The sequence below is a fragment of the Cordyceps fumosorosea genome (assembly GCF_001636725.1).
Source record: "Cordyceps fumosorosea ARSEF 2679 chromosome Unknown scaffold_16, whole genome shotgun sequence".
NCBI lineage: Eukaryota > Fungi > Ascomycota > Sordariomycetes > Hypocreales > Cordycipitaceae > Cordyceps > Cordyceps fumosorosea.
The window spans coordinates 197,827-212,733 of NW_017387316.1; the positions used below are offsets into that span (position 1 = coordinate 197,827).

At 54.0% G+C, this 14,907-nt stretch overlaps 3 protein-coding genes across 3 annotated transcripts; all 3 read left to right on the forward strand.

Moving 5' to 3' along the window:
* Positions 1-6,141: 6,141 nt before the first annotated feature.
* Positions 6,142-7,208, forward strand: ISF_06245 (cell polarity protein alp11; the record flags this gene model as incomplete). Its single annotated transcript, XM_018849849.1, has 2 exons — positions 6,142-6,381; positions 6,717-7,208. 2 exons carry the CDS (start codon positions 6,142-6,144, stop codon positions 7,206-7,208), a joined length of 732 nt encoding a protein of 243 aa, XP_018702826.1.
* A 1,715-nt stretch (positions 7,209-8,923) lies between these two features.
* Positions 8,924-10,641, forward strand: ISF_06246 (Zinc finger, RING/FYVE/PHD-type; the record flags this gene model as incomplete). Its single annotated transcript, XM_018849850.1, has 3 exons — positions 8,924-9,160; positions 9,225-10,219; positions 10,284-10,641. 3 exons carry the CDS (start codon positions 8,924-8,926, stop codon positions 10,639-10,641), a joined length of 1,590 nt encoding a protein of 529 aa, XP_018702827.1.
* Positions 10,642-12,460: 1,819 nt separating this feature from the next.
* ISF_06247 (hypothetical protein) lies at positions 12,461-14,411 on the forward strand (the record flags this gene model as incomplete). Its single annotated transcript, XM_018849851.1, has 9 exons — positions 12,461-12,560; positions 12,648-12,701; positions 12,780-12,919; positions 13,024-13,053; positions 13,109-13,218; positions 13,276-13,403; positions 13,450-13,558; positions 13,614-13,684; positions 13,753-14,411. 9 exons carry the CDS (start codon positions 12,461-12,463, stop codon positions 14,409-14,411), a joined length of 1,401 nt encoding a protein of 466 aa, XP_018702828.1.
* Positions 14,412-14,907: the final 496 nt, after the last annotated feature.

Consider the following 14,907-nt stretch of genomic DNA (forward strand, 5'->3'; position numbering starts at 1 on the left):
CCTCATCTGCCGTAGTTTCGTGCCACTTGCTCATTTCGCGGGGCCCCGATTTTAGGTATGTATATCCGTAAAGAGAACCGGACTCGAGTAATGGCATCGAACCGACCGACTTTCCGTCCATTTTGGCCAATTGCTTGCTACCATCCCACTCGTACGTGGGCTTGCTTGCCCAGCTGCCGTCGCTTTACCACTTGCTAGCCAGCCAGTTGCCATCGCACCACTTGACGAGCACGCCAAATCTTGCGGTCAAGCGACTTGCTTCATGCCAGACACTGAACGCTGACGGTTCTGTGGTACTCATTTCGACTCTCATAAAACCAGTCAAGCAGCAGGCTGTGGATTCAATCTCGGTGATTTCACTTTGCCCCGATTTTCAGTCTCTACCTGGTCAATCGGGTTTCTTGAATCGTCTGCCTTGTCTCAAAGTACGAAAATTTGTCATTCTACTTGGTTCTGACCCATCATCCGACTACCCGCCAATGTCCTGGTTCTCTGGTGTGGTTCGTCCTGCTCGGCGCTGCCGTTCGTTGCCGACCCATTCAGAACCAGGGCCGCTATGACAACTAATGCTGGTCTGTGCCACTACCTTGGGCCGGGAGCTCGCCGCCTGACGGTTGGTTCCAGGGCGATATTTTTAAGGTTGGGGCCTCAAAACGGTTTCCCTTTTGCCTGGGCTAGGAACCTGGCCTTCAAGAACTGGGGGTGGGTGCCCAGGGTTCCTACACTTACCAGGCCATTGGGCTCGCCGATGGGCATGGATGTTGTAAGAGCAGCAACAAGTTAACCGAAACCCCCAATGCCGTTGTTTCCAGGTATAATCATCTAGCCGTGTCACTGACTGGTGGATACCGATGCAAGCCAAGACCGCTTTTTCGAGAGCAGATATTTGGCATCGTGGATGCCAGGCAGACGTGCGCCTTGCATTTTCTCGCGTATGTACGAAATCAGTCCCCTCCCCCCCTCCTCCCATGGCTTACCGGCGATGCCCGCTGTCCCCTTGTTGGCCCCTGCTTCCGTCTAATTAATGATGTGCGCGGCAAGGAATAATTGTGGCTTGTGACTTACCCAGCCTGAGATCTCGGGTCCAGATGGAGCTACGACAGACAGGACAAACATCGAGCATCATGTATTTGTGCCTATGGTACATACGTCCATGGCAGGATTTACCAGTCTAATAACTTATTATTAGGCTATCCCGCCGCGGTGGCACAGCTCACCCCTTCTACGTGTCCCTGCGTCGCCAGGTCCAGCAGACGACAGACGCCTCAATTCGCTGACGCCCAACAATTTCGTCATGGTGTCTAGTCGTCTGCCACATCAGCGGCCCCTATTGGCAGTGGCGCAGGCCGGTAGAGCTTTTCATCCGCAACTGTGCGCCCGGCCCAGTTTCTCTTTCGGTTGATGGATGGGTTGATGAGACTAGCTGGCGGAAGCCACCGGGCCGGACCCGACTAGCTGGTTCAATCTCCACAACAAACAATCTCGAGGGGGGATGACATCGAGAAAAAGCAATGAAGGTCCAAGAAACGGAGGGAGTGGCGCTCTGGAGGATTGTGTAACGGAGCAACGGGGTGCTGGTAAGTACCAGTCGACTCGATGCTGGAGTTCAGCTTAGCCGATGGCCATTTGCAAAACGTTGTTCAAGACGTTGCGCCAAAGGCGGGAAAGGGGGCCGAATGGCGCCAGGCTAAAGCAAGTGAGGCTCTCCAGCCCAGCTGTGGGCTGAAAAGGAAATACCTCCACGACTTTACTATAACTACTTCAGCTCGCCAGCGAAGACGTTTCAGAAAGAGTGCTTTATTGAATCGGGATCACACCTTTCGTTCTGCCTTTGCAAAGGCGCCTCGCCCAGATTGTTGGGCATGCCATCCCATCTGTACCAGCAGCGCGGGCCCGCCACTTTCCGTTGCCTTCTGAGATGCCATTGGGCAGCAACGAAACGCCACTGCTGTCAACCATCTCTGTACTCCGTTCACGTTGGGCTGTCAATCTAATTCGTACGTCCACATATACCCTCCTTTTCCACACCGATGTTTTTGGTCATCTTTTCATTAACCGAATAGCTTAGCTCTGCCGACACTGCCAAGGTAGTTTTGTCTCACTCATCCATGAGCCCGGTGACTCCGTGGGCTGTAATTATACTTTGACACAGCTTGCTTTCTTGTTTTTGCTCTTTACCCCTTGTCAAGTTGATTGCTCTGCTCACTCAATGTACATGGCGTACCTGACCTGCCCGTGGTTGGCACTGTCCGGGGGAGTATCATCTGCAAATCGCGGCGATGCTCAGCATGGTGTGGTGGATCTGTGGCGTCTGATGCATGGGTTGTTGTCAGTGGGAAAGGGGCGCGCTACAGAGAGGTTGCGAATAGCACCACTTTGCCCATTCAAATATGTTCGATACTCGCTCACTCGTTGCCCGGATTTCCGCCCAACCTACCTAACTACTGCGAGACGCCTCACTGGCTCGTTTCCGTCTGCCAGGATGTCCTGGTTAGAACCCGGTGGCTGAGAGCAAAGCAAGCACTGGTGTCTGCAAAAGAAATCATAATACCCGTGCCGGATCCCGCTCCGCGACATGACTTTGCCTGGGCTGACCGCCACCAGGAGCAGCATGAAAAGGCGTTGGTACCAGTACCGAGTTGCATGGTGTCTTTGGATGCCGACGCCCCTCGCAGGCGTGCCACGCTTTGCCACGCCCCCAGCACCGTCACTCTGGTACACCACGGACCGGGTCACTGGGCGAACATGTGTTCCAAATCAAGTGGGTGAAGTGAGCACAGGGTCTTTATCCCGTGATGAGCACGAGATTTGGTTGGTGCCTGTGTGCGTGTTCATCGACAGTCGGGCCGCCACCGTCTTCTGGGAAAGCCACTTGTTGGCCCCATATACTCAGCCGCGTGCGTTGGCACTCTAGTTATACTCTAAGCGGGTTGGGCGAGTGGTGCAGATTCTAGGCCAATGCCGCCGATGCATCGCTCTGCCTTGGGCTGGGCTGGGCTGGGCTAGGCTGGGCAAAAGTCTGCGGTCAGTATTGCGTTGCAACATCTTGACCGCTAGTTCTGGTTGGCGATTATCGTCTTTGGGTTGCTCGCATTGTGAAGGGTGCAGTACGCCTACCGCTTGAAGCGCCATCAATGTGAGGGCGGGTTGCCAAGTTAGCTCGCATATGCCGTATGCAACCCCCTATGCATCATTGGGGACAGACCAGAGGCTCGGTGCCTGTTGCTGCAAAACATTCGGTCAGTGATTTAGCGGCCCAATCATACTAGGCAGTAGCTTGCGCAGCTGCAGCGGTTCATGCACATCGAAACGGGAAAGCAATGTGTGAGATGCCTTGGCCAAGCTGAGTTGTGCTGTGCTGTGTTGTGCTATGTTGTGTAAGTACAATCTCTGGACCTCTGACGCCGTTCTCTCCCCCCCCCCCTTCCCCACCCCACGCCACACGACAGAGCATGGGAGGCCTATTCCAGAACCAGATGGATACTGGCAATAGCACCCTGAATTAATTTGCCGATCCCGAGCCTTGGGTGAGGTGAGCAAGTGAGGCTTGGAACTATCTACTTGCGAGGTATGTATTCCGCGGGTCGGTTCTACAGGTAACATTTCGCAACAACCCCGCAGCCTTGCCAGGCGGAGCCTCGGTGTAGCCTTTCCGCCTTTTTAATCGGACGTCTCTCGTGTCGACGGCCTCTGAAGAAATGGACGTCTATTGACGCCGGGGTGCACGAGAAGCCGTCTCCATTTCGCTTTGTCTGCCAAAGGGAAAAGAGACGACTGCACCTTTCCGCCGCCGCCTGACCCGTGGACGGCTGCCCGCCGGTCTTGGCCAATTCCTTACTGTTTCGGGCATCTCTCCTTCTTTTTCTCATCCCCGTAGAATGTCGTCTTGAGCAACGGGTATGTCATCTAGGAAGATTTACTGCCATCTGTTGTTGCACGATAGTGGGGGGCAAATTGCACTACGGTCGGTTTCTCTTTCTTTGTTGGTGACGTAGTGCAATGCCGGGCAGGAGGGAAAAAGCTCCCGCTGCCGAAATTGGAGTCGATTGGGGCATCCTCCATGGTTTGATTGTGAGTACATAGGTATGTGCGGCATGTAGACAACAGTCTGCCTACCTGCAGGCCGTGCAGCATCGTTCTTCTGTGGAACGCCTTTCCCTTTGTTTTTTTGTTTTTTATTTCTTGGCCTTGCCGTGCCTTGCCTTGCCTTGCCTTGCCTTGCTTGTAAGTAGGAGGGGCGCGCAAGAGGGGAAATCTGCTAGTCATCTAGAGGGGGATGTCTCTTTTCTCCGCATCTCTTATCAGAAGGAGGTCGACGCACGGCGGCGGCGTGTAAGCGGAGCATATTTGCGATCAAGGATATTCCATGTCCTTTTTTCATGTAGGGCCTGTGTCATGAGATCAAGGAGGGGAAGAGCGGGGGACTGGACTCCCACCGCCTCATTTTAACAGTGTCACGCCTGCGTATTTGTCAGTGCGAAATCTCACCGGCACCGGCAGGCGGCGGTCTTTGACCGAACCGAGATCGTGCAGTTTAGCCACAAAACTGCAGAGAAGACCCGAGTCGGGGCGCGCACGCGCGGACCGCATCCAATGTGCATATTGTCATGAATCTGGGTTGTAGCGGTGGGCTTTATGAATGTCATGGCGTCTATTTTCAGCAGGATTTATACAAACTGTTTGACTTGGATGTGTCAAGTTGAATATCGAGATTGCCCCTCGGTGTCGTTCACAGGTCATTCCTTAAGCCACCACTCAACTGCATAACAATTAGTAATGCATGTATTGTTTTTCTTCATTAAATTATTCTTTAATCACACACCATAAAACTCGCCTCAAATATGCCCTCCCCCCCCTCTCCATGAGTGATCGAAACGAAACCTGGTCGAATTTTTCAGTTGGTCCATCATGCTCCTACCCTAGAGCGCATTGCTTCGCCACAAAGTGGCTAGAGAGTCGTGACCTGCCCTGGCGCATTGTGTGGCTCACAGCTTCCCCTCCCCCACCTCGAAACACCAAAGCGCCGAAGCCCGATGAACCAACCTCTCGTCCCCCCTCTTGCATGATTCCAACGCCCCTCTTCCCATTTCGCTTCCAAACCAGGCGTATCCAGATTGCAAGACGCCTACTGCAACAAGAAGAGACCGCCACCCTTTAAACCGCCAGCCGAGCGAACTCGCGTCCCTGTTTGTGTCAGAGCCGGCAACGACCAGAGCCCTGCGTCACGAAACTGCCAAAGCTCGAACCAGGGGAACCACTACGGGTCAAAACTTTGCCCGATATTTTTTTCCTTTTCGCAAACCAGCTCCCCGGGACCAAGAATTTCTTTTTCCTGACTGTCTCGGACCCTCATACCAGGATAATTGACAAAGAGGATATTACAAAAGAAAAGAAGCATACAGCTTTATACCCCAAGGATATAGAAAAAAGGGTTGTTGAAAAAAAGAAGGGGGTCTTGAGCGTTTCTCCTTTATTGTTCTGTAAGACCCCTCCCCTCTCAGCACCCCCTACCCAACCCTCCCCTCCATTGCATGCCAGGCAGACAGATCCCCGGGGGTAAAAACGGCGTCCCGCGACTCAAGACACGCACGCAAGACAGGGACAATGCGTTGCAAGATTGCGGGCACATATAATATGATACAACCGAGCAGGGAAGGGAAGAATGGAAGAAGCAAGAAGCAAAAGTTTCATCTAAACAATGGGACGAACATTGATTACTACCCCCCCGAGTCTCAAACAATGGGATGCCTCATTTTCCTTCTTTTTTGGAAGGGCGGGGCGGGCAGTTCCTCTGCCATCGTCCAGGGACGAAACGTTGCCGCGCCAGCTGTTCGTCGCTTGATGCCTCACCTACTATTTTTGTCCGAAACGTGGAACGCAAAAGCTAATTTTTCTTGCTTTCTTTTTATTCATCTCCAGCCAGCAAAACTAGACCGATAAACGCGGTAATTTCTGACGTTGAGGCATCAGCTGTCTTGGCACAGACGCCCTTAGATATACCAGCTGTTGTTTACTTTCTTTTTCGGTTGAGACTCAGCCATTCCCACACTTTTTCCAATTACACTCTCGACAAAGAGAAAAAGAAGTGACCTCCTTCTGGACCGGGGCACGCCGAAACCAAGCAAAAAGAAAGCTGAAACCATGGCCGACGTACCCATGTACGTCATCTCGGAGAATGCTTCGTCTGAACGTCGCATCACCCCGTCGTGGAGCATCGACACGTTCAAGACGAAGCTCGAGCCCATAACGGGAATCCCACCCTCAGCTCAACGTCTGAGCCTCAAGACGTCCAAGGCGGCGGAAAGCGTGCCTCTGGAGGCGGCGGATGAGGAAAAGACCCTGCTGAGCAGCTTTACGCTGGTTGCATACGGCGAGATCCATGTAAGCTCTATTTTATTTATCATTGGCCTTTGAGAGCTCCTTCTTTTTCTCTTTCCGAGGATGGAACTTGCGTACGAAGGTCATTACTTGGGGGACATCGGCGCGGGAAGGCGGGCAAGACATCAAGCTCTGCTTTTACTTGTTTCTTTCGACTACATGGCAAGCATATGGTGGTGAATCTCGGCCGACACAGAGGTACCTTTGCGGTAGAAGAAAACGTGTCGAACTATTCATCGACGGCACCTGAAACACCCATGGAACGGAGAGAGCTGGAGATGTCTACTTCGACGCAATAAACAGGCCACAATGGAACGCTCAACTAACGATCACAACAGGTAGCTGATACCCGTCCGGCAGGCATGCGTGTGAATTTCAACGACACGTCGGGCGTCGAGAGATATGTCATGCCCGAGGTGGAATATGAAAAGAAGTCTGATTCGGTCCTCGCGTGGAAGAAGGCACAGAAGCTCGGCCGCTTCGACCCCAACGCGCCGGATCAGGAGCAGGCGCGCGTCTCAGCCTTTGAGCAGGAGATTGAGAAGCGGGGCATCGCGGTGGGAAGGCGATGCCGGGTGGGCGGCGAGGACACGCGGCGCGGCGAGGTGCGGTACGTCGGCGAGGTCGGGGAGATCCCCAACGGGGCGGGGCCGTGGATCGGGGTGCACCTGGACGAGCCCGTGGGAAAGAACGACGGCAGCATTGCCGGCAAACGCTACTGGGGCGAGGAGTCGACGACGATGAAGCATGGCGTCTTTGTGCGGCCGGAGCGCGTCGAGGTGGGCGACTACCCTGCCATGGACGACTTGGAAGATATGGAGGAGATTTAAGGTGCAAAAGACAAGGTAATATTGAGGTAAGATACATGGGTATCCAATCAAGGATGTATTACAATATTATACCATGAGTGCTTGATGTTGGTTTATGGTTTGCGTTTTGAGAGTCATTCGAGGGGGTGTTGGTGTCAGCCACCGCCGTGCCGCAGCGACACGAACATCATGAATCAAACCAACAGACTTAGTGCATTGCCCATAGTTTCCCGGCGGACAGGTACCGAGGAGATGGTTATAACTCCCGATTTCCGGGCTTCTGAAACTGAGCCGCGCGTGACCATCCTTTTATTTTCGTTCCTCGCATTGACGAGCACAGCCCAGCGTTGCAGGAACGTTGGAGGTGGGTGACTTGGCCCTGTTTTTTTTCTGTGCTTGTCACAAGTCGTGCGAAACAGTGTAGGGTTTATTTTCCTTCCTTGGATTCACATGATGTATTTGTCAAGAAACGCCCGCCGAGAAGAATGTTGAACGAGAGGAAGGGAAAAAAAAGACGTCATGAGGGTGGCAAGTCTCGACTTACAGCTGCCTAGAGCGTGGCGGCCTGGGCAAAGGCTTGGCTGGCAAGCACAACGTCTTGGTCTAGGGAGGAGGCAGGTGATGGCGTGGGACCTGATGGGTTTGGATTATACTGACTTGCTGTGAGGGAATCCCGGGGGCTGTAACGACGGGATTGAAGCCGTTGGCTGTAGGGCGGCGCGTTGGCCTGGATGAAGTTGTCGTTGCATTCCAATGCGCGAGGCCAGGTTTGTTAGGGCACCTCAGTGCCTGTACCAATACCTTCTCCAGCGCTGTCATCCGGCTTTACGAGGAGCCGTCGTACACGGTTTCACCGGGATTTTGTGTGGCGTAGTGGGCAGTCCTTAGCGCAGCCGCTTGCTGAAGAAGTTGCAAGTGCTAAGGTACAGTAGGCTTACAGGTATCTGAGGTACAACGCATGTATCCTGTCTGGTAGGTTGATGTGAATATGCGAATTCACTAGCGCAATTTGAGCTCTAATTCTACAAAAAAGCTGGATGATATTCAAAGTAGAATGGGAAATCGTTTCCATGTTAAAGATTCCTGATTTTGCTGCTTGTTAACTCGCTGATGGGTGGTTGAAACCACAGAGGCAGCAGGTTTGTAACCTGCGGCGCTGGCGTTAATGTACCCTTATTATCGCTACCTGCCCGCAGTACCGAAAACCCGCATCGAGCTGCCAAGTCGCCTCTCTTGTCTCTGTTCCACCAACCACCGCCCACCCATATCATACCAAGGAAAGCCACCAGTTTGCGGGCTGCAATAGGCCTCTTTGCCAGTTCGTCCGTCGATCGACTCGTCTTTTTCTCATCCTCCTCCTTCCTCTCCTCCTCCCCTCTTCTTCCTCTTCACATCATCGGATATTGACTCTCGACACACCCGACACACGGTAGACTGTCCCACACTCACCCTGGCTTCCTCCCAGTCGGCACCTTCCGCATCGACAAAGAAATCGTCTGCGTCACACGTCTCTTTGGCGGGCTGGTCCGCTCGATCCGCGTAGCGCCCCCCTCAATGACTCGACCGGCTACTTGAAGAAACTCCATGGTTTTGCACTACTTCCTCACCACATTGGACGTCTGTCCCTCTATTTTCCGTCGACGCGCGAGCGCCCCAGACCCGGTGTCCACCGGATAACCCCGGCCGTCCTGCATCGCCACGATCTCACGCAACGACTTGGCAAAGTCCGACGGATCATGGTGCGTTCCGGTCGCGCAACCGCGCTCGCGGCGCTCGCCTGCAGCGCGGTCTATTCCGCGGCGGCGGCCTCGGATGGAATCTCGACGACGTCACCGCAGACCGACACGCCCGACTGGCTCGCAAACGAAAGCCTATCGCTAACGCTCGTCAACTCGGCCACTCCGGGACTGCAATATCCGGTGCTGCCCTCGACCAGCAACATGGGCTTGAACGAATCAGCCAATATCGGCCGGGTAGGTTTCGCACGATATCCAGAAGAAGAAAGGACGAGTGAAGCTAACATTGGCCTGCCTGCAGACCATGAACATCCAGGGTGACATTACTCTCGTGGACCAGAATAACTACTACCAACTCTCTGGGCTGCGCCACATAGCGTACCTGTGCTGCGATAACGCCGACAAGCAAGACAATTTCAACATCAGCCCCAACAAGATGCTCAATCAGCTTATGGGCGCAAACCTGTCCGCCATCATCCTCTACTCGGCCACTACAAACTGGTGTTCCTTTTCTCCAAACAATGGGCCTTCGTACTCGAGCATCGTCACCATGGCGGACAAGGGCGACGCCGCCGACGTCCTCGCACACATCACAGGAAAGCCGAGCAATCAGACGCTATTTGTATCCATCAAGGGCAACACAACCGCCACACCTGACCCGGCTGGAGATGACCGCGGCCACTCGACTGTTGCCATGAGCGTGCTCTATAGCATAACAGGTCTGATCACGCTACTCTTCCTCGCCATCATCATCACCGGCACTGTGCGCGCTCATCGCCACCCTGAGCGATACGGGCCTCACAACGGCTTCGGTCGCCGGCCCAGGCAGAGCCGCGCCAAGGGCATCGCTCGTGCAGTACTGGAAACGCTACCCATTGTGAAATTCGGCAACGATGACCACGCAAAACCCGACCCAGAACTGGAGCTAGAGCCAACTGTGACACAGAATGGTGAGCATGCAGCGAATGCCGTTGCCGCGGGAGGGCTAGGCAGCGGAGCGCCAGAGAGTACTGCAAAGAAGGGGACGGCAAAGGAGAACGACGAGAGGAGTGGCGAGTCATCAGGACCGAACACGGACGCGGATGCTGGCCAGACACACACCCAAGAGACCGGCATAGCTGAACCTGCTAGTGCACAGGACAGCTCCGATCACGGAGACGACCAACTTGGCTGTTCCATTTGCACAGAAGACTTTAATGTTGGCGAGGATGTGCGAGTCCTGCCTTGTAATCACCAGTTCCACCCAGGCTGTGTCGATCCATGGCTAGTTAATGTCTCTGGCACCTGTCCTCTCTGGTAAGTGCCCTTTACCTGTGTTCATCTAAGCCATCACAATGACAATACTAACATGAGCACACAGCCGCTACGATCTTCAGCCTGGCCGCCATGCGGGAGCGCTGGCAGCCGATCCCTCGCTCGAGCTGCCACCGCCCCTGGCACTCGAGGCCGAGGACAACGAGTCGACAGCATCATCCTCGCGCCACAGGGCATCGCGCCTGTTTGATTTGCACCGGCTGCGGCATGTGTCTCCGCAGGAGCGCATCGCGGCGCTCCGTGAGATGCGACGGCGGCATGACGCACCACACGACGAGGATGGGGAGGCGCATGGCGAGGCTCCCAGCGACGGGGCCGAACAGGGCGAGGAAAGCGGACGCGCCACGCGCTTGGCTGCGAAACTGCGCGACAAGTTCCGCATCCGGACCAGGGCTCAGACATGATGCACGCCCCTGAGAATCCCCTGAGAGTCTTGCTGGTGATGTGGAGCGACGCATGCATGTATGCATGGTCATGACCAACATGGTCTACATAATTTTGGACGAAACAAGTTATCCAAGCCTTGAACGAAGATGGATATCTATTATCTAGTCTTAGTTGCCCTGTTTTTGCTTTGATTGATCGAGACACGCTAGGACTCTTGGAACATATTGCTACGATACACATTGTCATGTACGGCGTTTGGGGCTTATAATCTTTGCTTTTCTTGTTACCATACGAATGGGATGGCGTGGCGGCAGCGGTAGGGAGTTGCTTATATGATCCAATCGAAATTTGAATGCGATTCTTACACCTCGGTTTTCTCTTGCCCTGTTCTCGTACTCTCCCGCTCTGCGCGTTGAGTGTGATTTGGTCATGTGTGGTACAAAGGGTATGCATGGAACCGTGCTGGGTCTTGCTTTTATTTCCTCGTTTTCGGCTGTGATACCTCTATTCTCGGTCGTATGACAGAGCGAGGGGGAGAGCGGGCGGGAGGGGGTCAACGTCTTGAGACAGCGCCTTGATGACTCGTTCGGGATGAGTTGGTAACTCGGCTGAATAGAGGGGGTCCTTTCCCCTGCTTCAATCCGTCCCTCCGCCTTGCCAACCGGCTCGATGCAGTCCCTCGAGAAAGGGGCAGCCAACCAGACCCATGGCCCGTTGGCCTTGTCGGATCGAACACAAGTAACCTCACGGTCAGGGTGGCACGAGAGGGCTTACAAGCGCATCCATCCCAACGCCTCTTGGCGGGCTTACCGGAGCCCGTCTTGATCGAATCCCATCCGTTCACGCGCACTTGGAGTGTCCAGCTGCATGCTCGCCCTGTCTCGGTCCCCCCTCCCAACAGGCTAGTGAGTGTGTCCCCCGAGGATGGGCGACGACCTGACAAGATACAGCCATGACCTCCTCCTCGTTTTCCGTGTATGCGCGCGCTCCCGAGGGAACGGTAAGCAGCCTGGGGAGGGGTCGAAAGAGTTGGTCGCACCACAGGCAATAATCTGGATCCTGTCGACTCCTGGCGTTTCCGTTTGTACCTGGCTTGCCTTTTGGGGGGACCCCCTTGTCGATTACATTATTGAAAGAACTTTCACCTCCCACCTCAGCTCGGTTACCGTTCAGCAGAGCATGGTTTCTGGGCCCGCGATTATTGGCAACGTTTCATGGATCTGGGTAGCCGGCCATCCCCAGCGGCGGCGGTCGTGGGGAGGAGGAAGAGAACAAGCTACTGTGCTGGGATTACTGCAGACTCGCTTCATTCAATTGTTCATGATATTTCCAGTGTCTTGCTACATTTGTTCAAAACCGTGTATGTATGTATGTACGTCCATCTCCATCCAGCGCTGTGACTGTGATATTGGCAAGTACCTTCCCTCGGAGCAGGCACGCCCTCTCAAGGCCGCTCGGTAGGTCCGTCGCCTGGTGACCGAACTCGATTTGCAGTGTGCTTATTCTTCTTCTTTCTCTCGTATTTAGTCTCCAGATACCTGCTTCTCACCATTCTCCTTCTCATTCCATTGATACCCTCTGCCCATATCCTTTTTTTATACCTCGTCCTCGTCCTCGTCCTCCTCCGCCAGAAACAAAAACCTCTCCCTTTTACTTGCCTATGGACATAGACGACAAAATCACCCGCCTCCTAATCCTGATATAAGCCTTCCCTCAATCTCCTAGCGCACCGGCACGATAGCCGCCCTCGTATCTTTTCACATCGTCTCTCGGCAACCCTCATAAGGCCGGACCTCACGCTTGCCTCCCGTAGGAGGGCAAAAGAAAAATCAGGCCATGTCGTCGTCATCGGACACCCAGCCGGTGCCCCTGGCCGGCCAGGTTCTCAATGTCGTCTTGTCCCTGGCAGCCACTACCGCACTGTCACATTTCATGAGTACGTGACGCTACAGTTATTGTGTACACTGCAACTTGAAATGATGTTTCTGAGGCTAATCACGACCAAAACTGTGTCTTCTTGCAGCGCAACGCATAGTCGTCATCAAAGTCTGGCGACGACTCCCCCTCGTTGTGTGGCGTACGTTGCGCTCTTGATCTCCGTTTCTGAAGAACCCCGAGGATCCAGGCCGCTTTGCTCTCTGACACTCGTGTGTAGTCGTCTTTGCCATCTACGTCGACTCTTACTGCTTCGTCTTTGCCACGGCCATGCTGCAGCACGCCTTTGGCGTCAATCGCAACATTGGCATTTGTCGCGGCGCCATTTTACTGTGTCTAGCATGTTATGTGACGACAAAGGTATTTGCCCAGCTCATGCTTCTCTCGTCGTGATCTTTGCTAACGATGTGACAGATTGTTGGTATTTCCTAAAAGCCTAACGCGCGCTGTTCTGACACTGGCAGTTTATCTACTTATTCCTCGTCGAAAAAGCTGTGAGTTAACAAGCTGTCTAACCAGGCGCTATTGCTAGACTAACAATCTTCCCAGCACGTTGTCCGGGGATCTGCAAAGCGACGGCTGCAATCCAAGTTGTACATCTTCAACTCATTCGGCATGTTGGGAATGTACACGGTGGTTGTTATTCTCAATTTTATCTTGTCTGTACCTATTTGACCAACTGTAAGTATTCGACGTGTTCTAACGTGTCTGTCTAGTCGGATCGCTCGGATGGAGAACGGCCAGTGTATCATCGGCATGCAGAGCATCTCCATGATTCCGCTCATTTCATTTGATGCCGTTGTCAATGTATACCTGACAGTGCTCTTTCTTAAACCATTGAAAAGTAAGCTTCACTACGCGCCGAAATAGGCAAAAGACTGACCCGTTAGACTTGCATTCGTACAAGAATATGCCACAGACTCACGCCAATGTCCGACTGCGAACGGTTGCCTTTCGAACCTTTGTTGGTTCGTGCTGCACACTGGTGAGCAGTATCGTGTACGTGTTGAACGCGCCCAGAAAAACAGAATTTTGGATACTAACTACGATAAAGAAACCTCTCTGTCTTGATGGCTCTTAACGGCGAGCCCGGTTGGGTATGCCTCTTGTGCTGCAACTGCGACAGTACGTACATCCACCCGCTTTCAACCAGTCTATTGATTGGTCTCGTCAGCGACTAACTTGAGGGGTAGTTTTGTTTTCCGCCATTGTCATACAATGGGTAACGTCGAGAGATAATGCTGGAACGTCTAGCAATAGCTCCTTGCGCGCCGCTTGCAACGGCAACGGATGCGGTAGCGGCGCCCGACCTGCCGGTGCGACGCCGCCCGACCAGCACCGCGAGTGTCGCCTCGGTCACTCGCCATGTCTCCTCGATGCTGCCAGCGGCAGAGCGTCGTCATCGCTGCCGGCAACGCCTGCCGAGTTCTCGCTCGCCGCCACGACGCGCTGCTGCTCCCACGGGCTTGACTACTACGACGCCGAGTCGTGCGACTCGATGAGTATCACGGCTGTCGCCGCCGCCAAGACGCTCACTACTGCCTCAGAACACACCAACAAGCGCCCGGCCGTCCTAGTGACGACGACGATTGAGCGTGAGACGGCACCCCTTGGCTCCCAGCCGCCGCCGCAGCAACAGAGGATGCCGCATAGGTTGCTGGGTGCCCACCGCAGCTCGCATGGCGACACAGAGGTCGCCGCCGCTGCCGTAGCGGCTGAAGCGGCCACTTCGACTCCTCCTCCTCCTCCTCTAGAGGAGCTGAGGCGTGGTAGCAGAAGCCTCGTGCCACCGCCGCCGCTGCCGTCATGGGGGGCGACGACGCAGCTGGGACATCACCGGTCGCCATCGTGAATGGTGGGCGGCGGTTGGACGACGACGAGTGTATGCAGAGAGGGACGAGGAGAAAGGTGCTGTACGCGGCGGCCGGGCATTTTGGTGCATGTTTTTGTCGGTTTTGCAGGTATTCATACTACAAACCTCTCTATATCCTTGACTAGGCTAAAAGCAAGGGTTCTTCTTTGGTGACCTTGCTAGACATGGCGACACGGACGCTTGCAACCACCGTGTAAGAGAAATTGGCGTGAATGACATCACCATGTAAAGAGGAACAAATAGAGTATTCCATGAAATCTGCATTTGGCTATTTCATTGATGCGTGTCGACATGACAAAGACGTCGCAACCCCTCTTTGACTTGACCGTTTTCCAAAAAAAAAAAAAACTCGTCCGCACAAACCGTCGAGGAATGCGAGGCAAGATTTGAAAAATGGCCAAGACACGAGAGTAAAAGGTATTGAAATGTATATATACAACGAGAAGGGTAAACAAGTATCTGTGTGTGGTTTTGT